At 40.6% G+C, this 17,096-nt stretch overlaps 1 protein-coding gene across 2 annotated transcripts in view; it reads left to right on the top strand.

Annotated features, from left to right (window-relative positions):
- The first annotated feature begins 48 nt into the window (after positions 1-48).
- The window catches only part of tgfbr2b (transforming growth factor beta receptor 2b), a 56,307-nt gene continuing 39,259 nt past the window's right edge, over positions 49-17,096 (top strand). The window contains exons 1-3 of one of the 2 annotated variants that reach the window (XM_084725887.1): positions 49-306; positions 14,622-14,766; positions 14,875-15,065. In XM_084725887.1, the coding sequence (XP_084582013.1) occupies positions 222-306; positions 14,622-14,766; positions 14,875-15,065 (421 nt within the window). In that variant the 5' untranslated portion in view covers positions 49-221. Of the gene's footprint in view, positions 307-14,621; positions 14,767-14,874; positions 15,066-15,254; positions 15,353-17,096 lie in introns of those variants that run through there. The other variant, XM_084725888.1, reaches the window with a different exon arrangement.

Genomic DNA, 17,096 nt, shown 5'->3' on the forward strand with positions numbered 1-17,096 from the left:
GAGAGCCCTCCCTCCGTCCTCCGGTTTCCTGTCAGAGCAGAGTGTGTGAATGCAGTGTGTGTGTCTGTGTGTGTGTGTATGGATGGTTCAGCAGTGACTCTCCAGCTGCTGAGCGGAGTGGAGCGCACAGCACAGCGGACACACTAAACTCAATTCCACTGGACTCTCGCGTGTCTGACCTTTAATGTGAATGAGAAGCAGTGGACGGAGGACACACAGACATGGAGACACCGCGCTCTTCTTTATCTATACCGGGAGCTTTATCTGTCTTTTTCTTCACGCTGCTGCTGGAGCCCGGGACTGCCGGTGAGTAACGCAGATCCGAAACTTATTTACCAACACTCTGCCTGTGTATTACACTCCTATGAGCTAATACACTCCTCACTTAAGTCACTGTCACTGTATTTCAACCAAACTTAGATTGTTTCGTTGTAACGAGCCTGAGAAAGTTTTCTTTTAGCGAGTTACGCATGGCTCTCTCCAGAGAGCCTAGACGAGCCAGGCGCAACAGGTGACTCATACAGCGGCTCACACACTGCTCAGCACCGCTCCTCACTGCTGGTGTACTCTGACATGAGCTCACTGTGCTGACTGTTTCAAACAGCACGTGTTTTTACACAAGACAGATGCATTTCTTAAAAAAAAAAAAAAAAAAAAAAAAAAATCTAAAAACAGTATCACTTTTTGATATTAAGTACAAAATAAATTACTTTTAAAGATCCTAATCCAGGGTTTCATGTATGTCTCTTGTCCTGCACACACCACCTTCTGTTGAACTCCTCAGAGATATGACAAAACCCCCTGCATAGAGTTTTCCACTGTGATTTCCCTCTAAGTAGCTTTAGTTTAAAAGGACATTCTGTTTACTTGTCTTGAGTACCATTCAGTCTGTGTAAACTGTGTAAAGTATTCTGTGGCTCTGAGGGGTGCTCTCTGAAGTCATCGGGGTTATCTCAGATTAGTCTCAAGGCTTCAGATGTTTACCAGAAAGCCTGTGTTATGAACTATCGACATGGAGTTTGAGGTCTAACTAAATATGAGTGTTGAGTTGCATTATCAAATTTGTTGGATGTAATGTTTTTGGTTAGACATATGTTATGGACTAAAGGTCTTGGCCTCTTGCTGCTTCACTTTTAAAAGGATAGTTCAGATTATTTGAAGTCAGGTTGTATGAGGTACTTATTGATAGACAGAGGATTGCAGTTGGCACACCTGCAGTTTGGAGAAGCAGAGAGGAGGAGAAGTTAAACAATGTCCCCGACGTGGACTGGATCAGCAACAACAGGTATCTTTGCTACTTCTGAAATCACTATCTGTTTAAGTATATGTTTTAATTAGAATATTTTCACCACTTTACCTCGCCATTAGGCAGCTATCACTCTCTCCAAAACCAACCAAACTCCATGAGTGAAATCGCTAATTTTACTTTGCAGTGTATGGGAGTTGCTGGTCTGCCACTGCTTAAATCTGTTAGTTTGTTTTTGTGTGACTTGGTTTGTTTTGTGTGGCTTTGGTGTTTTAAAAAGATAGTTTAGACTCAGTCACACAATAACACAAACAAACTAACAAATCAAGGCAGCAGTGGATCAGCAACTCCTGTGTTCTGTGATGTAAAATTGGTGGTGTTTCACTCATGGAGTTTGGTGGTTTGGAGAGGGCGATATTAAGCGTATATAACTGTGGTCTCCCAGCAGAAAAGGCTGTGTCCTGGCCAAGTGAAGGAGCGCAAACATTCTAAATATAGTATACAGATATTGATTTTTTTAGGTGGCCCTTTTTGGTGTGTTTTGCTGCTGACACTGTCCACAGCTGTACATTGCTTGGCTTTCTATACCAGTTCTCCTGCTACTGCTCCAAAGACAACTAACTTAATCATTCTTTCTTACATGACTCAGTCCTCCAGATTCATTAAAGTGCAGTACTGAACTGCAGGGCTGCACCTTTATGGTTGGGAAAAAAACTCCTTATCTGATTCTGTCTGCCAGTAACATACAGTGAATGTTCTTTATCAGCTTGTTATTGAAGCTGCATGTTTTCACTGAAATATTCAAGCTCAAGGCTGTAGGGTTTTATAACTGCACTAGTACATCAGATGGAAATATTTTAGATGTGTTCTTCATAATTTTATACAAGTTTCCAAATAATGTAGCCTGACATATTTAGTATCTTCGTAAACTTTTGGATCTCCACTAGAATTTAAAACACATTTTTGCAGGTTTGATCAATGTTTGACTGCACAGTAGGAGTTTGTATTCAGTGGCCCACCTAGTTCCTCTGTTCTTACATGGTTGTAATGGAAAAGTGTTTTCTGGGTAATGTGTTTAAATCTGCTTGTAAGTTTGTGTGGTGTTAGGCCCGCTTTCCCTCCTCTACACTGTAATCTCATGTGTTAACAGTGGCAATTTAATAGACTTGGCCACTTTCCATCTGTCATACCGTAATACCTCCCATTTCAGCAAACCACAGAAACTTCCCCACGATTGTTGACAGGTAAATGAAAATGAGAAGTCTGCCTCATGCACAAAATGTGTCATCCCCGTTCTCCCTGCCTTCTCCCCTCTTCTTCTCTCCTTTTTCTTCTCCCCCTCTCTCTGCTGTTTGTTCCTGCCCTCCTCCCACACTGGGGCCTATTTTGAACCTGGAAATCCCACATACCAGAAGGACTGTGTGGTCCTGCTGCATTGTATGTGTCACAAATAGACACGCACACCAACACACACTCAAGAAGACATACAAACTTCCACCCACATGCCCCCATGCTCACACACACACGAGCACTCCCTGTTATTCTGACTTCTCCAGAGCACCTCAGCCCCGGAGGAAGCCGCTCACCACTCTCCCAATACCGGAGCAGCTTGACATTGTGGTTATCCAAACAGCAGGGCCGGACTTTGTTGTTTTTATCTTTTCTTTCTTTGTTTGCTTTCAATTGATGTGGATAACCATCCGCTCGGCGGGCTGTCACAGGAAGGTTCCTTCTTCCTTCCTTTTCAGGGAATCTTCACGGTGTCTGGGCAGAGGCCACCGTGTGCTCGCACATTTCCCAATCCCTGTGTTTAGCCAAGATAGCACCGGACACAAGCTATTTTGAAGGTGCCAATCAAAAATCAAGGCAGAAAGGCAGAGACAAAGCTATGAGTGGGGAAGTGGATAAATATATTCTCCAAGTTTCTTGCTGTGTTTACTAGGGATGGGTACTGTTCACATTTGAACAGATACAGTACTGGTACCTGGTATTCAGTACTGGTACCAAATGGTACCTTTTTGTGTAGGATTACACAGGCTGACAATGAACTTCATTTTAGTGCTGAAAAGGTCTGTATAAGTTGATGTTCATGCACAGCCAGTCAGGGTTTCCACCATCTGGAAAGTTTGTTTAGTTTATGTAATGTAACTTGCATAATAGTGTCAATTGTGTGGCACTGTGGGATAATGGCTTGTGCCTTTTACGTGCTGCACATAGTGCTTAGAGACCACCCTCATTTCCCATGATGCATTGTTGATAGTTTAAATGTTACTTTATGTTAGTGTTTGTAATGTCTTTCAGTGGTTTATTGTGGCTTATGCTTATGTAGGCCATTGTTATTTCTGTGCTGATTTATTGTTTCAACCATGAGTGGCTTGTACATTTCTTCACTCCAGCTGTATTGTCAAGTTGGACATTGGTCCTGCGGTTTCTCTGTGATGTATGCTAATACAGAATAGATGTGAAAAGTGCTGTTCACTTCTCAGTTTGCACTGCTTAATATAGTATTTTACAAAAAGAAAACACTTGGGGTTTGGGGTTTAGATTGGAACACAGATTGGTGATATGAGTCCAATATCTGATCAATGACTTACATCAACATCAGGCCCCAATACTAGTACTGGATCAGATCAGTCTCATCTCTAAACACCACACAAAATAAAGTTCCTCCCTACCTCCCTTTTAAGAAGAAAAAAACTTTAAAAATTAACAATAATTGTGAGACCCCCTGCAATAGCTCTGAGGACCCCATAGGAGCTGTGGACCTCGTGTTGAAGACCTGAGGCTCTAAGTTACTCTCTTACCTAGGTAGACGCTCTATTACTGAGATTTGGATCAGATCGATTGAATGTGAATCAGTAGTCTGTAGTGATAACGTAATTCGGTTGGTACCTTTAAAAGTATAGAATTCGGTACCAAACCTCAATGTTTACTTTACTGGGCTTCAGTGAGCACAAGAACAGAGGGAAGAAGAGAGAAAGGGTCACTCAATTTAACCTCCTTTAAAGTGCTCTCCTTTAATTTTTACCATATTAGTCAACTTCCCCTCGTGCTCTACCCTCTTGATTTGCTTCACCGACTCTCTGGGTCAAAGAGAAGGAGGGATGGAGGCAGCGGTGGCAGACGGAGGGATGAAACCTGAGAGAGAGTTAAGGGAGAAAGATAAAGACGGGAGGAATGAGAGGATTACAGCCAAGTTGGAGAGGGGCGGATTAAGCGGGAGTTGTGGAGGTGGGAGGATAACTTTCAGGGGCAGAGGGAGCGAGCTGAGCCGCCTGTTGTGGCAGTTATGTAGCCCCACACAGCCTCATGCCAGTTGTCTCCCCTCATTTCAGTGACAGGACGAGACCGAAAAGAAGAAAGATTCAGCAGAGATTTTTTCAGTTAGCATGTGTGTTGCTTGTATTGCTCCAGATAACTGTCATCTGTTTTAAGGGTTTTATAGGCTTAGATTTGGAGCTACACACAGGGATGTAGGCTCATTAAACTATTACACTCTGTACATGTGGACACCTGGGAGCACCCTTTTATTTTGAAATTCCACCCATTATTTATAGCCCCAGACATGGCAGAAATACACACTCACACCTCTCCAGAACCATGTGTAATACTACACATAGCTGGCACTTTAATTTATTATTCAAATCTGGCAACATAACACCAAGATTTAACTGTTAAACGAACATGTGTGCTTTTCTGACAACGTTTAACTGTTCTGAAAGACGCACAGTTTTTTACGCTGAGATCATGTGTAGAATAGCAGCAGATCGCCAAAGCCCTATGTTTTTATTATTGTGGGATATAAGGACAGGTATATGGACAGTATAACAACTTTGTTTTGAATTAATAAGGACATCAATGAGGAGGATCAGAACCATTGAGTTCAGAAGTTATTATTTCATCTACACTAAAGCAACATTATTTGGCGCCCCCAGTTTCAGAGTGTATGTTACTACATTATTTTTTTATGATTACATTACTTATAATCAAAATCTAGCTAGTCAACAACTTTGCCAGCGGCCAAACATGAAGCAAGTGCAACAACACAAGACCAAACAAGCTGGCTAACATTACTTACAATTTCAACAGCAAGAAGGCCAGCTCAGCGTCTGCCTTGCAGCCTTTTATTTTACAAAGCTCCAGCCAACAACTGAAGCCAGTCTGACATTTATTTTCGTCCGGCAGCGTCTTGCTTGGTCACTCACTCTTTCTTTTCTTCCTCTGTCAACATCCCCTTTGGTTTCTTTGCGTCTGCCACGATGTCCCAAGAGCCCAAGTCTGGTTACGCTGTCTGCTCGCCTGGTTTTGGTATTGTGACCATTTTGGTGCCCTCCCCGTCAGGATTTAACCCCCTTCAGCCCCGAATCTGAAAACGTCATCATTAATTAACTCCGGCCTTCCAAACCAGTGTAGCTAACTGAGCTAACTGATCTAACTAGCTAATGGCAGCAAGTTACAGCTAGCAGCAGCTAGTGGTTACTTTAGTGTCCATCAGGAAACTGTAAAATACAGAGGCTTGAGGCAGAGCATCTGGATGACATCAGAAGGAAAATCAGAAAACGTTTTCTTCATAAAATATGATCCAGTTTCCAGTTTCAAATCAATGACATAGTTGATGGCGTGTGACATAGTGCCTTAAAGTATTTCACACTTGTCACAACACATCCACTAAAGTTACACAGTGTTAGACTAGGCCTTCAGGGCACAGTGTGGGCATAACAGAGGCAAAATTTACTCTGTTACAAGTCAGTGCATTATAATGAAACTATTATTTTACGGTGGAATAGTGTTATGATATCACTTAAACTGTATAGTTTGTAGAATTACACCTGCCACTGGTACCAACAGCTGCAGCAGGAGTAGTCTGCATCAGCCTATGCACCATCAGTCACATTTTCAGTGTTCTTTCTTTCTATGCTTAAACCTGAAATTTTTGCAATATTGCAAATCCTGATTGACGTCACCTTTTTCCAAGTGAGCCTTGCCCACTTAAAACCATTGAGAAGGATACAGACCTTAAACACACACAGAAATCTCTCAAGTGAAAAATCCAGAACTGTTCAAACTATGGCAGAAACATTTGGTGTTCGTGTAGGATCCCATCACTCATAGTAAGAAACTAATTGATTTTTTTTTTTTTTTTTTTTTCAGTTTTTGTGACACTGCCTGGCTAGTGTCCAGATTTTTCACTTTCTACCCATTTACATTGGAGGTTTGGGGCAGTCTTTCCTGTATATGGGTAATAAACTGCAGTCAAGTTTCCTGTCTGTCCTCCCATCCACTATGAGCTCACATCCTCAGAGGTTTGGAAAAAGAGGGAAAGGGGAAGAGATGAGGAGAGGGGAGGGGAGGAAACAGAGGGGGTTATTTCAGCTGACGGGATGAGGTGCTCTGTTTGCACTGACAGTATATGACAGGCAGCTTCACTGCATAGACATGCATATGCACAGTTCTGCTTTACATAAGCTCCAGCAGATGCATAGTGCAAAGTTTGCATTGGAATATGCATTTTTGTTGCAGAACATAGATTCATTGTTGTTTAGATGATGTTAGAGGCCATTGGACATGATGGGACAACAGATATCTTATTATGATAGACTTTCATGGGTGGTTGCAGCAACTTCTTTACACTTTATACAGAATAAACAAGCACAATATAACAATATAAGTGTTAATTAGTGAGCTTTAGAGGTGCTGCAGGTAGAATTTGAACAGAGACAGACAAGCTGTTTGCAGACAGTCATTATACGAAGCTAACCTAGCCATCTCCTGGTTTCATGTTTACCATACACACGAGTTTGGTATCAATCTTCTCCTCAAACTCTTGGCAAGAAAGTAAGGATTTCCCAAAATGTCTCACTATTTCTTTAGTATGGATTTGTCACATGATTGAATTCATCAACACTAATGTACGAGCATCATAAGAAGTAAAGTATAACAGTATAATTTGCAAAAAGAGATATTACTTTTGGAATTATATATGTTTATTGGCCATGTTGGTGAAGTCCATGCGATTAAAGTAGTTTAACTACTGTTTTCAGTAACTTGCTGGTAGTTCAGCTAGATTCATATTTGCGTGGTGATTCAAGTACTTATAGTACTATTTTCTGCCATTTTTGTGTAATTAACTACTAAATTACTAAACAGTATTGGGCCATACAAGGAAAGGAATGTTTATTTTTATTTTTATTTTGCCATTGCTTCTCTACTGTAATTGAACCCGTCCCGCCCCTGTGAAGGCATGTCCAGGCATGCCACCACCCCACACTTGACCTTTGTGTGCATGTTTAAAATGTTCTGAATTTGAATTTGTAACACTAAGTTTACATACACTGGGTGTCAACTGGCAATGGTCAAGCATAGATTATTGCTACTTGCTAACAAACAGAAAAGTTGTTTAATGCTATTTTTTACACTTACCAGCTAACTGAGAAATCATGCTTGGTGCAGTACTTCCCACTTAGATTCCAGTTTCTGTAGGGCAGGTGCCATACAAATCCAAAACTGAAGCCTTGCACTTGCATAGTAGTTAACAGTAGAGTATTTGATTTCTTTTGGTTTGTGTCTGACCTTTGAACAAGTATAACATAAACTCACTGGAATCTTTTGCACAGCTTTTATCATGGTAGAAAAAATTCCACTCTGCAAATTCGTGCCACAAGCAGAATTTCTTTAGTCATTTCAGGAAACAGCTTTGTTTTTATTTACTGGGATCATATTACATCTCCATCGTGAAGACACTTGTCTTCACTTTCTCTGGTGCTGACAAAGTGAAACACGGCCATTTATCAGGGTTATTCATTGATCTCACTGCCAGACAGAAGCAGGCCTCAGTAGCATGATTTCCCTCCTGCAGTAACAGGAGCACAAAGAAATCTCACATTTCAATAACAGCCCCTTCAGGAGCCATCAAGAGTGTGGTTAATGACAGTCCATGCTTCCCTCCTCCTCCTCCACTTTCCTGTGACGCACTGAGGTCACTTGTGTTTTCGTACTATAATTCCTACACATGGAGCAGCAGCAGGATAAAGTGCAGCGGTAATAAAAGAGAAAGTCAAAGTGCTTTAGCAGCTGTAACAATGACCCACATACCACCACAGACCTTCATGCACAGTTACCCTTTAACTTTCTGTACCGGCACAATCTACTGGAACTTCAAAGAAAAAGGTGTAAAGCTGTAGCCTCTAACTATCTAAGATCAACAGTGCTGTTATTTTACCATAAAGCCAATGTTTGTCATTTGCCTTTGAATCATTTGATGTACAATTCACATTCCTTTTACTCAGACTCATAACTCAAAGCATAAAAGTCCAAAAATCTTCTTCATTATTAAGAGAAATCCAGGTGAACATCCATGATAACAGTAAAAACTGGAACTGCTGCTTGCTAATGCAGCATGGCTTTACATGGTGTGGATAGAGAGGCAAAGTCACGCCCCTTCCTTTAGAAACTTAAGAAAAAATATGAACTGTAGTCTTTAGCAAGATATAAATTACTTTTTGATCCCGTTTCAACTGAACGATGAATCACACATATAATGTTTGTTGATTTAAAAGATAATTTTACAAGTCTAGAAAGCTGCTGTTTGTCGTAAAACTGTTGAAGTATTACACTGTGACTTCACACAGAAATTGACACAGAAGCTACGTTCTTTCCCTTCATGGCTGATAAACTCTTATCTTATAAAATTATGTTTTAAATTGCCAAACATCATATATGTTGATATTCTTGGCAGAGTTCAAATGGGATTAAAAAAATCATTTGTCTCTCACCATTGACTACCTGTCATATTTTTTTTCCAAAGTAGTGTCCCATGGGGCATGCCGAAAGGGCATCATCACCTCTCAATTCACCAAACTGACCCTTCCAATGCCCCCCCCAACCTTTTTTTTCCTCATTGTTCCAGTAACAGTTGAGCAAGCTGGGTATCCAGCGGAACCTTGGTCTACTTTCTTCTTTCCTGTTTCCTAGTCTTTGTTGAAAAGAAATCAAAGTTTGAAGATGGTTAAAAGATGTGGCTTGAGGACCTGTAAAAGCGACATATACAGTTAGATTGTAATTTAGCTGATGTTATGATTGATGCAGATTAGCTAGCTAGTTAGCCAGAGTTTTGCTTACATTAGCTATGAGATGTAACTGGCTAGCTTAGAACTGTTGTGGAATAGCTAGCTAGTTAGCTAGGGATTGATACAGTGCAAAACAGTAGTTAACTACCTAGCTAATGATCTATGTAAATTAGTCAGCTTGTTGGCTAGTGTTTTGCTAATATTAGCTAACATTAGGTAACTTAAGATGTGACTATATACCCAGCAACATCTTTTAACTATCTTCAAAATTCAGTTTTATTTTCAACATAGATGAGCCTAGCATAGCATAAATAGAGGAAACAGGTAAGGAGAACATTGACCAAGGTTCCAAAGGGGGTGGCGCTTATGAAGGGTCAAATGTAATCATAATATATGTAATATACAATATATAATCCAACCTCAGACTAAAGAGCTGGGCCAAGGTGTGCTCAACAACTGACTCGTGGACACATTATTAGGTAATAGTTCCTGTTTGCATTATCCAAGGTATGATGAGAATAGTGATGGCAAACTTCTAAAACGTATTTACCAGTGACATGAATGAAAGCATGATGAATGAACACACACATAAATGAACACAAGGCTGTGCTTTTTCATGTCATGTGATTATTTGATATAAAGCAAAAAAGTTTAATTTCTAAAAATGTTGTGTCTCTTTAAAAGAAATATGCGCCAAAAGGGAGCACTGTGAAAACCAAACAAACATACAGTAGTCTGGTTTCAACGGGTTAAACAGAGTTCATTATTTACCAGCACACACTGGCCACCAATCAACAGCTGACGGTTAATGAGCTCTTAATGTGTAATGAGTATTACACAACAGTACAATAAAGATTAATCAACACCATAAAAGACTTACTGAGCTCACTGGCTGCGCAGAGTGTAACTCTACCCCCGTTACTCATTCACATTCATTCGGTCTCTGCGGCACTTTGCAGCACTAAACCAGCATGTTTTATTTGTCTCTCCGCTTGTGAGTGGGTGTCAGTGCTCTGCTATTTCACGCTCTCTGTTCTGCCCCAAACTAGACTCTGTGTGACAGAATGTGTCTTGAAAGTATATTAACTGTGCTTCCTGTTAAATGGATAATCCAGCCTGTGCAGACTACGATCGGGTGTCACACACATCCACCCATACAAACATGCACCGTTAAAGGAGAATCGCTAGAGTTTGACGGCACGAGGATTGGTGATGGGAGTCAAACTTGAAGTCCTTATCAGCTTGTCAGTTGATTTCACGATATCACGGACTTGGCTGTATGCAGTTGTTTTGTCAGTGTGTTGGATTTCAGACGTGCAGGCTGTTTGCGAAAGAGGAGGAGGTGGCTATCTGTCATATCAGACTCCTCTCTCCTTATTCAATCAGTAGAGGAGACTCTTAAAAAGTCTGTTTTTATTTGTATCTCTGTACCAGATATTCATCTGAATGGTTTTATACTGATAATAACTACTCAAGTGCATAATCAAGTACAATTTACTGCAGTACCAGGGATAGCACTCATATTTCTAAGCACTGGCCCCGTGGATCAGCAAGCCCCTAAAATTGGGGACACTACATTTTTGGTGGCCTAAATGTAAATGTATATAAAAACTATACAGAAAAGGCAATTTAACGTAACTTGATACAGACTCCTTAAATGTGAGACTTGTGTTGTCCACTTTTAAAGGGACATTTCACCCCCCCCAAAAAAAAAAAAAATTTCCCGGGCCTATAGTGCTGTTCATTTGAGTTACAGAGTTTTGGAGATATCAGCCACAGATACAATTTTATGGGACAAATGGCACTAGGCTGCAGTAAAATCCACTGGAAGTACTTTCTTCCTACTAGACAGAAAGTAGTTTCAACATGAAACTGCTCACAACAATGTCTGTGAAATGTCTTGAGTATCTGGGTCATGAGTTTTGGAAAGAGACAATTGTTTTGAATATTTCAAATGTATTTTTTCGGTGCTTTGAGCACCACAAGCTGAGTGCCATTTAGTCCCAAAAAAAAAACAAACTATATATGTGTGGCGATTCAACCAAAAAAATCAAGATGTTGATATTAGACGAAGTGTTTAATAGAGCGGCTGGCCCAGTGCAATTAAATCCTGTGGATCCAGTTAGAATACCTAATTAAAAATTACCTACTGATGTGTAAAAACGCTGATGGCTAAAAATTCAGCCCTACAACAGGTTGCAAGCATCACTTCCAACAATGCCAAGACTGCCACTGGTTAAACGCCACCAGCTTCACAGACCCAGGCTCGGCAAGTGGAGACAAGACATGGAGGGAACTGCTACATCGATATTTTTAGCAGAAGTACAGATTAAAAGCTGAAAAGAGAAAACTAGAGAGATGCTAACAATATGATTGATAAGGGAGAAACCAAAAGCACAGCACAGCGCAGCAGTGTGATGGTAAAATTTAATGGGATTTGTAGCTTTTCGGACACTAAGAAATTAGTTGTTGTTTCACACATGGCTCACTTCCAACAACTAAGCTCTGGTTCTTGAACCGGTTCTGGAATCTTGGTGCTATTTGGTGAACCAGCTCGCATTTGCATCAGTGGAACCATTGCAATCAAGGATGTCATGGGAACCAACTTATCAGGTTCTGAATCCAATTCATTTTTGGATTAAATGCTCGGAATGCCTCAAAAATTAGGTTCTTCAACCAAATGGGACCGCTTCCATGTTGGTGGAAAAGGACCCAGATTGTAGAAGCCCAGGAAAACATCTCCTTTTTTTAAGAGAGACCAAAGAAAGAAACCCTCAGTGAATTAATGTATTGAGTTAAACAAACTAGTTGAACAGCTGCTTCACCCGTTGTCATGAGGACTTGAACCAGAGCCCCTCACTGCTGTTCATGTATCTGATATACTGTACATGGTACAGAGCTGGAAGGAATTTGGTGTCTGCTCAGTGAAGCTGAACCGGGACAGATTCTTGGCGACACACAGGCTTAAACTCAGACCTCCCAGCTGAAGGAGGGTTTTCTCCAACTCTAAAACCACTCCGCTACACCACAACACCTGCAGACTACACACAGAGCTTCATTCCCACCCTGTAAGTCAGTCGGTTATATTTGAACACAAAAGCCACACGGAGAAACCCTCTGTTCCTTTCTAGACTGTGACATGTAACCTTCAGGCTAACATGGCTTACCTGAGTTCTTTTCACAGCCCCTCCTAGGCCAGCAGTCAGGGGGCTTGGAGCCAGAGAGGCAGGTCTGAACAGGTCACAACATAGAGGAGGAGATCAGAGAGGCGTGGGCAGCTCAAGTCATGCTAAAGAGAATGACAGGGATAAGATTGAATTGATTACACTTCCAGCCCAGGCAGCACACGACCTACTGTACCACATGTAATACCTCCCCACCAGCCAGAGTGATGATATCAAACAATGTGACCATATCCCTTTAACGTGAGGCTCAGGATCATGACTGCTGATTTCAGCTGCAAACCTGTTAAACATGAAAAGAACATCCAGTAAATGAGCAGCAAGATCATGTGGCGTCAGTGCCACTTCTAAGTATGTGCCTGTGTTTATAATCGGCCATGTTAGTCATTCTGGTCATGTTTCCTGGAGACCTGGTGAATCATTTGTTAGATGAATCTGACTTCACATTTCTCAAGTTTGTCTGTTCATGTCTTACTTCCAGAAAATCTTGAGTATTTACCTCAGATCAGAAAACGCTCCACATCCTGTGCCTGACACATGCATGAATTTAGCAAAAAATGTAACTTGATTCATGTCTTTTTTTAAGGAAATCCCTCTTGCACATAGTGTTTTTGAGGGTTCCGTGAGGTTTTGGATTATGTATCTAAAGTGGTTTGATCTGAGGAGTTGCTGCAGCTTGGTACAGCCTGCCCATTGATTCAGCTGTGGTTGCCTTTGTTGATACATACAGACATTTGAGGTGGCTAATCTGGAAAGTCGCAGTACAGGCCAACGGAGGTGTTGCCCTGGTTGTTGCCTGTGTTGACAGTTGTTTGTAGTCCTGACCTGGTTACAGTCAGGCAGCGGATGCTGTCCTGTGATTCTAACCTATGTACAGTAGGTGGTTTCCAGTCACTATGTGTATATCCTGGATACCAGAGCCTGAGAGGCCTGAGGGTTGCCCTTGAATCAGGCAGTATATACATTCGCTGGAGGGTGCTGCTCAGGGTCAAAAGTTACTGTGGAGAATAAGAGTTTCTAACAACAGCACACATGGTGAGACTGGAGGATGTAATGATAAACCTCTGGAAAAAGAGGCAAATGCAGAGGCGGCTGTGCAGCCATGAACATTGCAACATGCAATCACAATGAGAGATCTTTTTGCTCACTCACTGAAATATTTTTTCCAATAGAAATTATTAAAGTAGAAGAGAAAAATATTAAAACTTCTTCATTTTCTGACTTTGAACTATTGGCTATGCTGCCACCATGACTGCTGGTGGTACTGCTCTGGAAATTGGGAAATGTCAAAAGTGCTGCCTGACTATGGGCTTCTAGGGCTGCTTATAAAGTGTTATCATTGCATTGATAAAAAAAAATAAAATAAAATAATAATAATAATAATGATAATTAAAAAAAAAAGAGTTTTTTGATTCAAAAAGTTATTTTAAGCACGTGCAGCCCAAAACATTTGAGATGGGCCCAGTTGTACTGTTTAATAAACACATTCTCCCATGATCCCCTTGATCTTGAGTGAGCGGAAACATCAAGCGTGGGTAGAAACTTGAAATTGATTAGGTATGAAATTTAATGTTTCGCCAGCATTGACAGCTAAAAGAAAATGAATTGGGGCACAATACGTGGGAAAGGGTCATATGACCTGTGGTTGTGCAATTTTTTTTTCATGTTTTGGTGGAGCTGTTGTATTATTATGCACTGTGCTGTAATGTTGAGCCTAGGCTTTGTATTTGTGCTGAATGTGCCTTTAATGGAGTGTATCATGTCATAGCACCTAGTGCTATGCCGTTGTCCCAAGTTAAATTGTTGTTGTCAGAGACTGTAGCGATTATAGTATGTGTTGTATGAGCATGTGTTCTGTCTTAGTCAGTGTGTGGTTTTATCTGAAGATTTTCATCTGGGTGGGGTTGGTGTTGATTTTACATTTAGTCTATCGCGAATGCTACAGCTTTTTTTTTTTTTTTTTTATCTCAGTCAGTCATTGGTACTATGGAACAGAAAAACGACAGTCACTCATAAAATGTTCCAGTTAACATTTTTCTGCTTCAGGCCAGAGCAAGAATCAGACAACTGGCATTAAAATTGTTGTATTTTCAATGTGATAACAGTACTTTCGTGTGTGTTCTGCAGGTATGCCCCCTTTTTACCCCATTCATCAGCTTTGTAAGTTCTGCGACCTGGAGCTGTCCTCCTGTAGTGGGACAGGGACCTGCATGTCCAACTGCTCCATCACATCCATCTGTGTGGAAGTCAGCGAAGTCTGTGTCGCTATCTGGTAGGTACCTGAGAGCAGGAAACTGCCTCCATCTCTGGGAAGTGATTTACGAGATAGCTCTTTATGTTTACATGTTTTTACATTCTGTTTTGTCTGACTGTCTCTTAGGAGAAAGAACGAGACAGGCTTCTCCATCGAAACCCTCTGTCACGACCCGTCCAAGCCACTGTATGGCATTATGCTGGATGACTACAACAGCTCCTCCTGTGTGATGAAGGAGAAGAACACGACGAGTGGAATGGCTCACTTCTGCTCTTGTACTGAAGAAGAGTGTAATGACAAATTGTTATTCTCTCCCAGTAAGTGCTTGAAAATAACACCCTCTAATGAGGTTAAAGCTGCACATATATTAATTTCTAACACAGATCTAATGATGTGTGTAATGTCAAAGGGGTCACTTGTAGTGATTAACCCACAGAAAATATCCATGCACCTCTTTTTAAAAAGTTTGGCTTTTTTCGGGCTTTTGGCCTTAATTTGACAGTGACAGATGAAGAAAAACAGGAAATGTGGGACAGAGATTGGATGACATTCAGCAAATGGGCCTGGACGGAATCAACCCTTGTCCCCAGGGGTAACAACTCAGGTACATGTGCGCGCACGTTCCAGCAGGTCAGCTATTGGCAGAGGTGTGGACTTGAGTTTCAAATCTGATTACTTGAAACCTGACTTCACAAAATCAAAAAAGACTTGAAACTCTATTTGTACTTTAACATCAATGACTCGCAACTTCACTCACACCTGAGCATTTCTACTGGAATATATTAGAAACCCTACACCAAGCCCAAAATATTTATAAAAGTGTACCAGGAATCAATTTGTGTCCTGAATTGGCTAACGTTAACACTATTCACTCTCAGAAAGTCATCACTTTATTCCCCAACACAAAGAAGTAACGTTATCTTAAAAAATTATACAAAAGATTTTTTTCACAAACAAAAACTATGCAGAGATCAATAAAAAACAAATTGCAGTATGCAAAACATGCAGGAATTAATTTTACAGATGGAAATGCAACAACTTCCAACTTTGTTCAAACATTTGAACATAAAGGATGTTAAGTTGAGGCTCTGTTGCTAGGACTCAAAGCAGAGGCGGTCTTGACTCAGGACTTGAGGGCAAAGACTTGAAACTTGCAAAACAATGACTTGGTCCCACCTCCAGCTCCATGGCCATCCACCACTTTCCTGCAGCTCATATGAAGCATTAAGTATTTTCAGCTCACTGTTTTAGCTTTAGCCTTTTTAGCTTTACATTCCACCTTGCCAGTTGCCAGCTGGAACCTTTTTTTTTAAAAAAATGCTGCTCTGATTGCTTTTAACTGTTAAGAACTTTTGAAAACTGCTTGTGTCAATTGGATTATTTGATTGATTTTATGGTCTGCTGATACTATTTTATGGATTACTTTTATCTGATCGAATGCCGCTAGCTTACATGCTTCATTTTTAGCCTGTAGCATCTTTCAGCTCGTTGTTTTACCTTTCGCTTTTTTAGCTTTACGTGTCATGTCACATCCATTTGCCAACTGGTTTGTTTGAATGCTGCTGTGCTTGCTTTTAACTTTAAACAGCTCCTTGTATCCATTGGATTATTTGATTGATTTTATGTTGTGTCTTTACTATTTCATGGACTGGCTAAGAAATATTTTTATCCTATTGACTGCTGCTAGCTTACTTGGTTTGTTTTTAGCCTGGTGGCTTGGCTACCTTGTCACTTTTACTTGGATTAGGGTTAGGGTTAGGGTTAGGGGTTAGGGTTAGGGTTAGTTGTTGTTTGTTTGTTGGGTCCCAGTCCCTATTAGTTTTGTTCCACCGGATACTTTTCTATTTGACATCCCTGTGATAATCACTTAGAGAAGCTCAAGGTGATTTGCAGTCAAGCAATTTGTATGTCCCAAATATCTTGTAATTGTTAACATTCAGCCCCATAATCTGAATCCAGCTCCTTCAGCTCTAACACTGGCTGCTAGAACAAATGCTAATGTTACTCAGTGTCTGCTGAATGTGTAATTGTTTGCTAACTTGTGGTTCAAGTGGCTAAAAAAAATCAATTAAGGCTGCTTTAAAGGATAGGGCTGGCAATGCTTTATATTTTTCTTATCACAAACAAATTCGATGAAAAAGCCAAACCAAGTTCATACAAAGTAGTTGTCCTTTCTGTGGCACTTAGCCTCATGCACATTTATTCCTTACTGCTTTAACAGCTGCTCAAAATATATAGTGTCTTTTAACTCTTTTTAAAACAGCTCGACACTGTAGTTTTAAGTAACAGTTACTCAAAAAGGAGAAAAAAATGCATCTGTTGGGAACTGTCATCAGCAGCAGATTCGT

The sequence above is a fragment of the Lutjanus erythropterus genome, chromosome 9 (assembly GCF_056507025.1).
Source record: "Lutjanus erythropterus isolate fLutEry1 chromosome 9, fLutEry1.hap2, whole genome shotgun sequence".
NCBI classification, from domain to species: Eukaryota; Metazoa; Chordata; class Actinopteri; order Lutjaniformes; family Lutjanidae; genus Lutjanus; species Lutjanus erythropterus.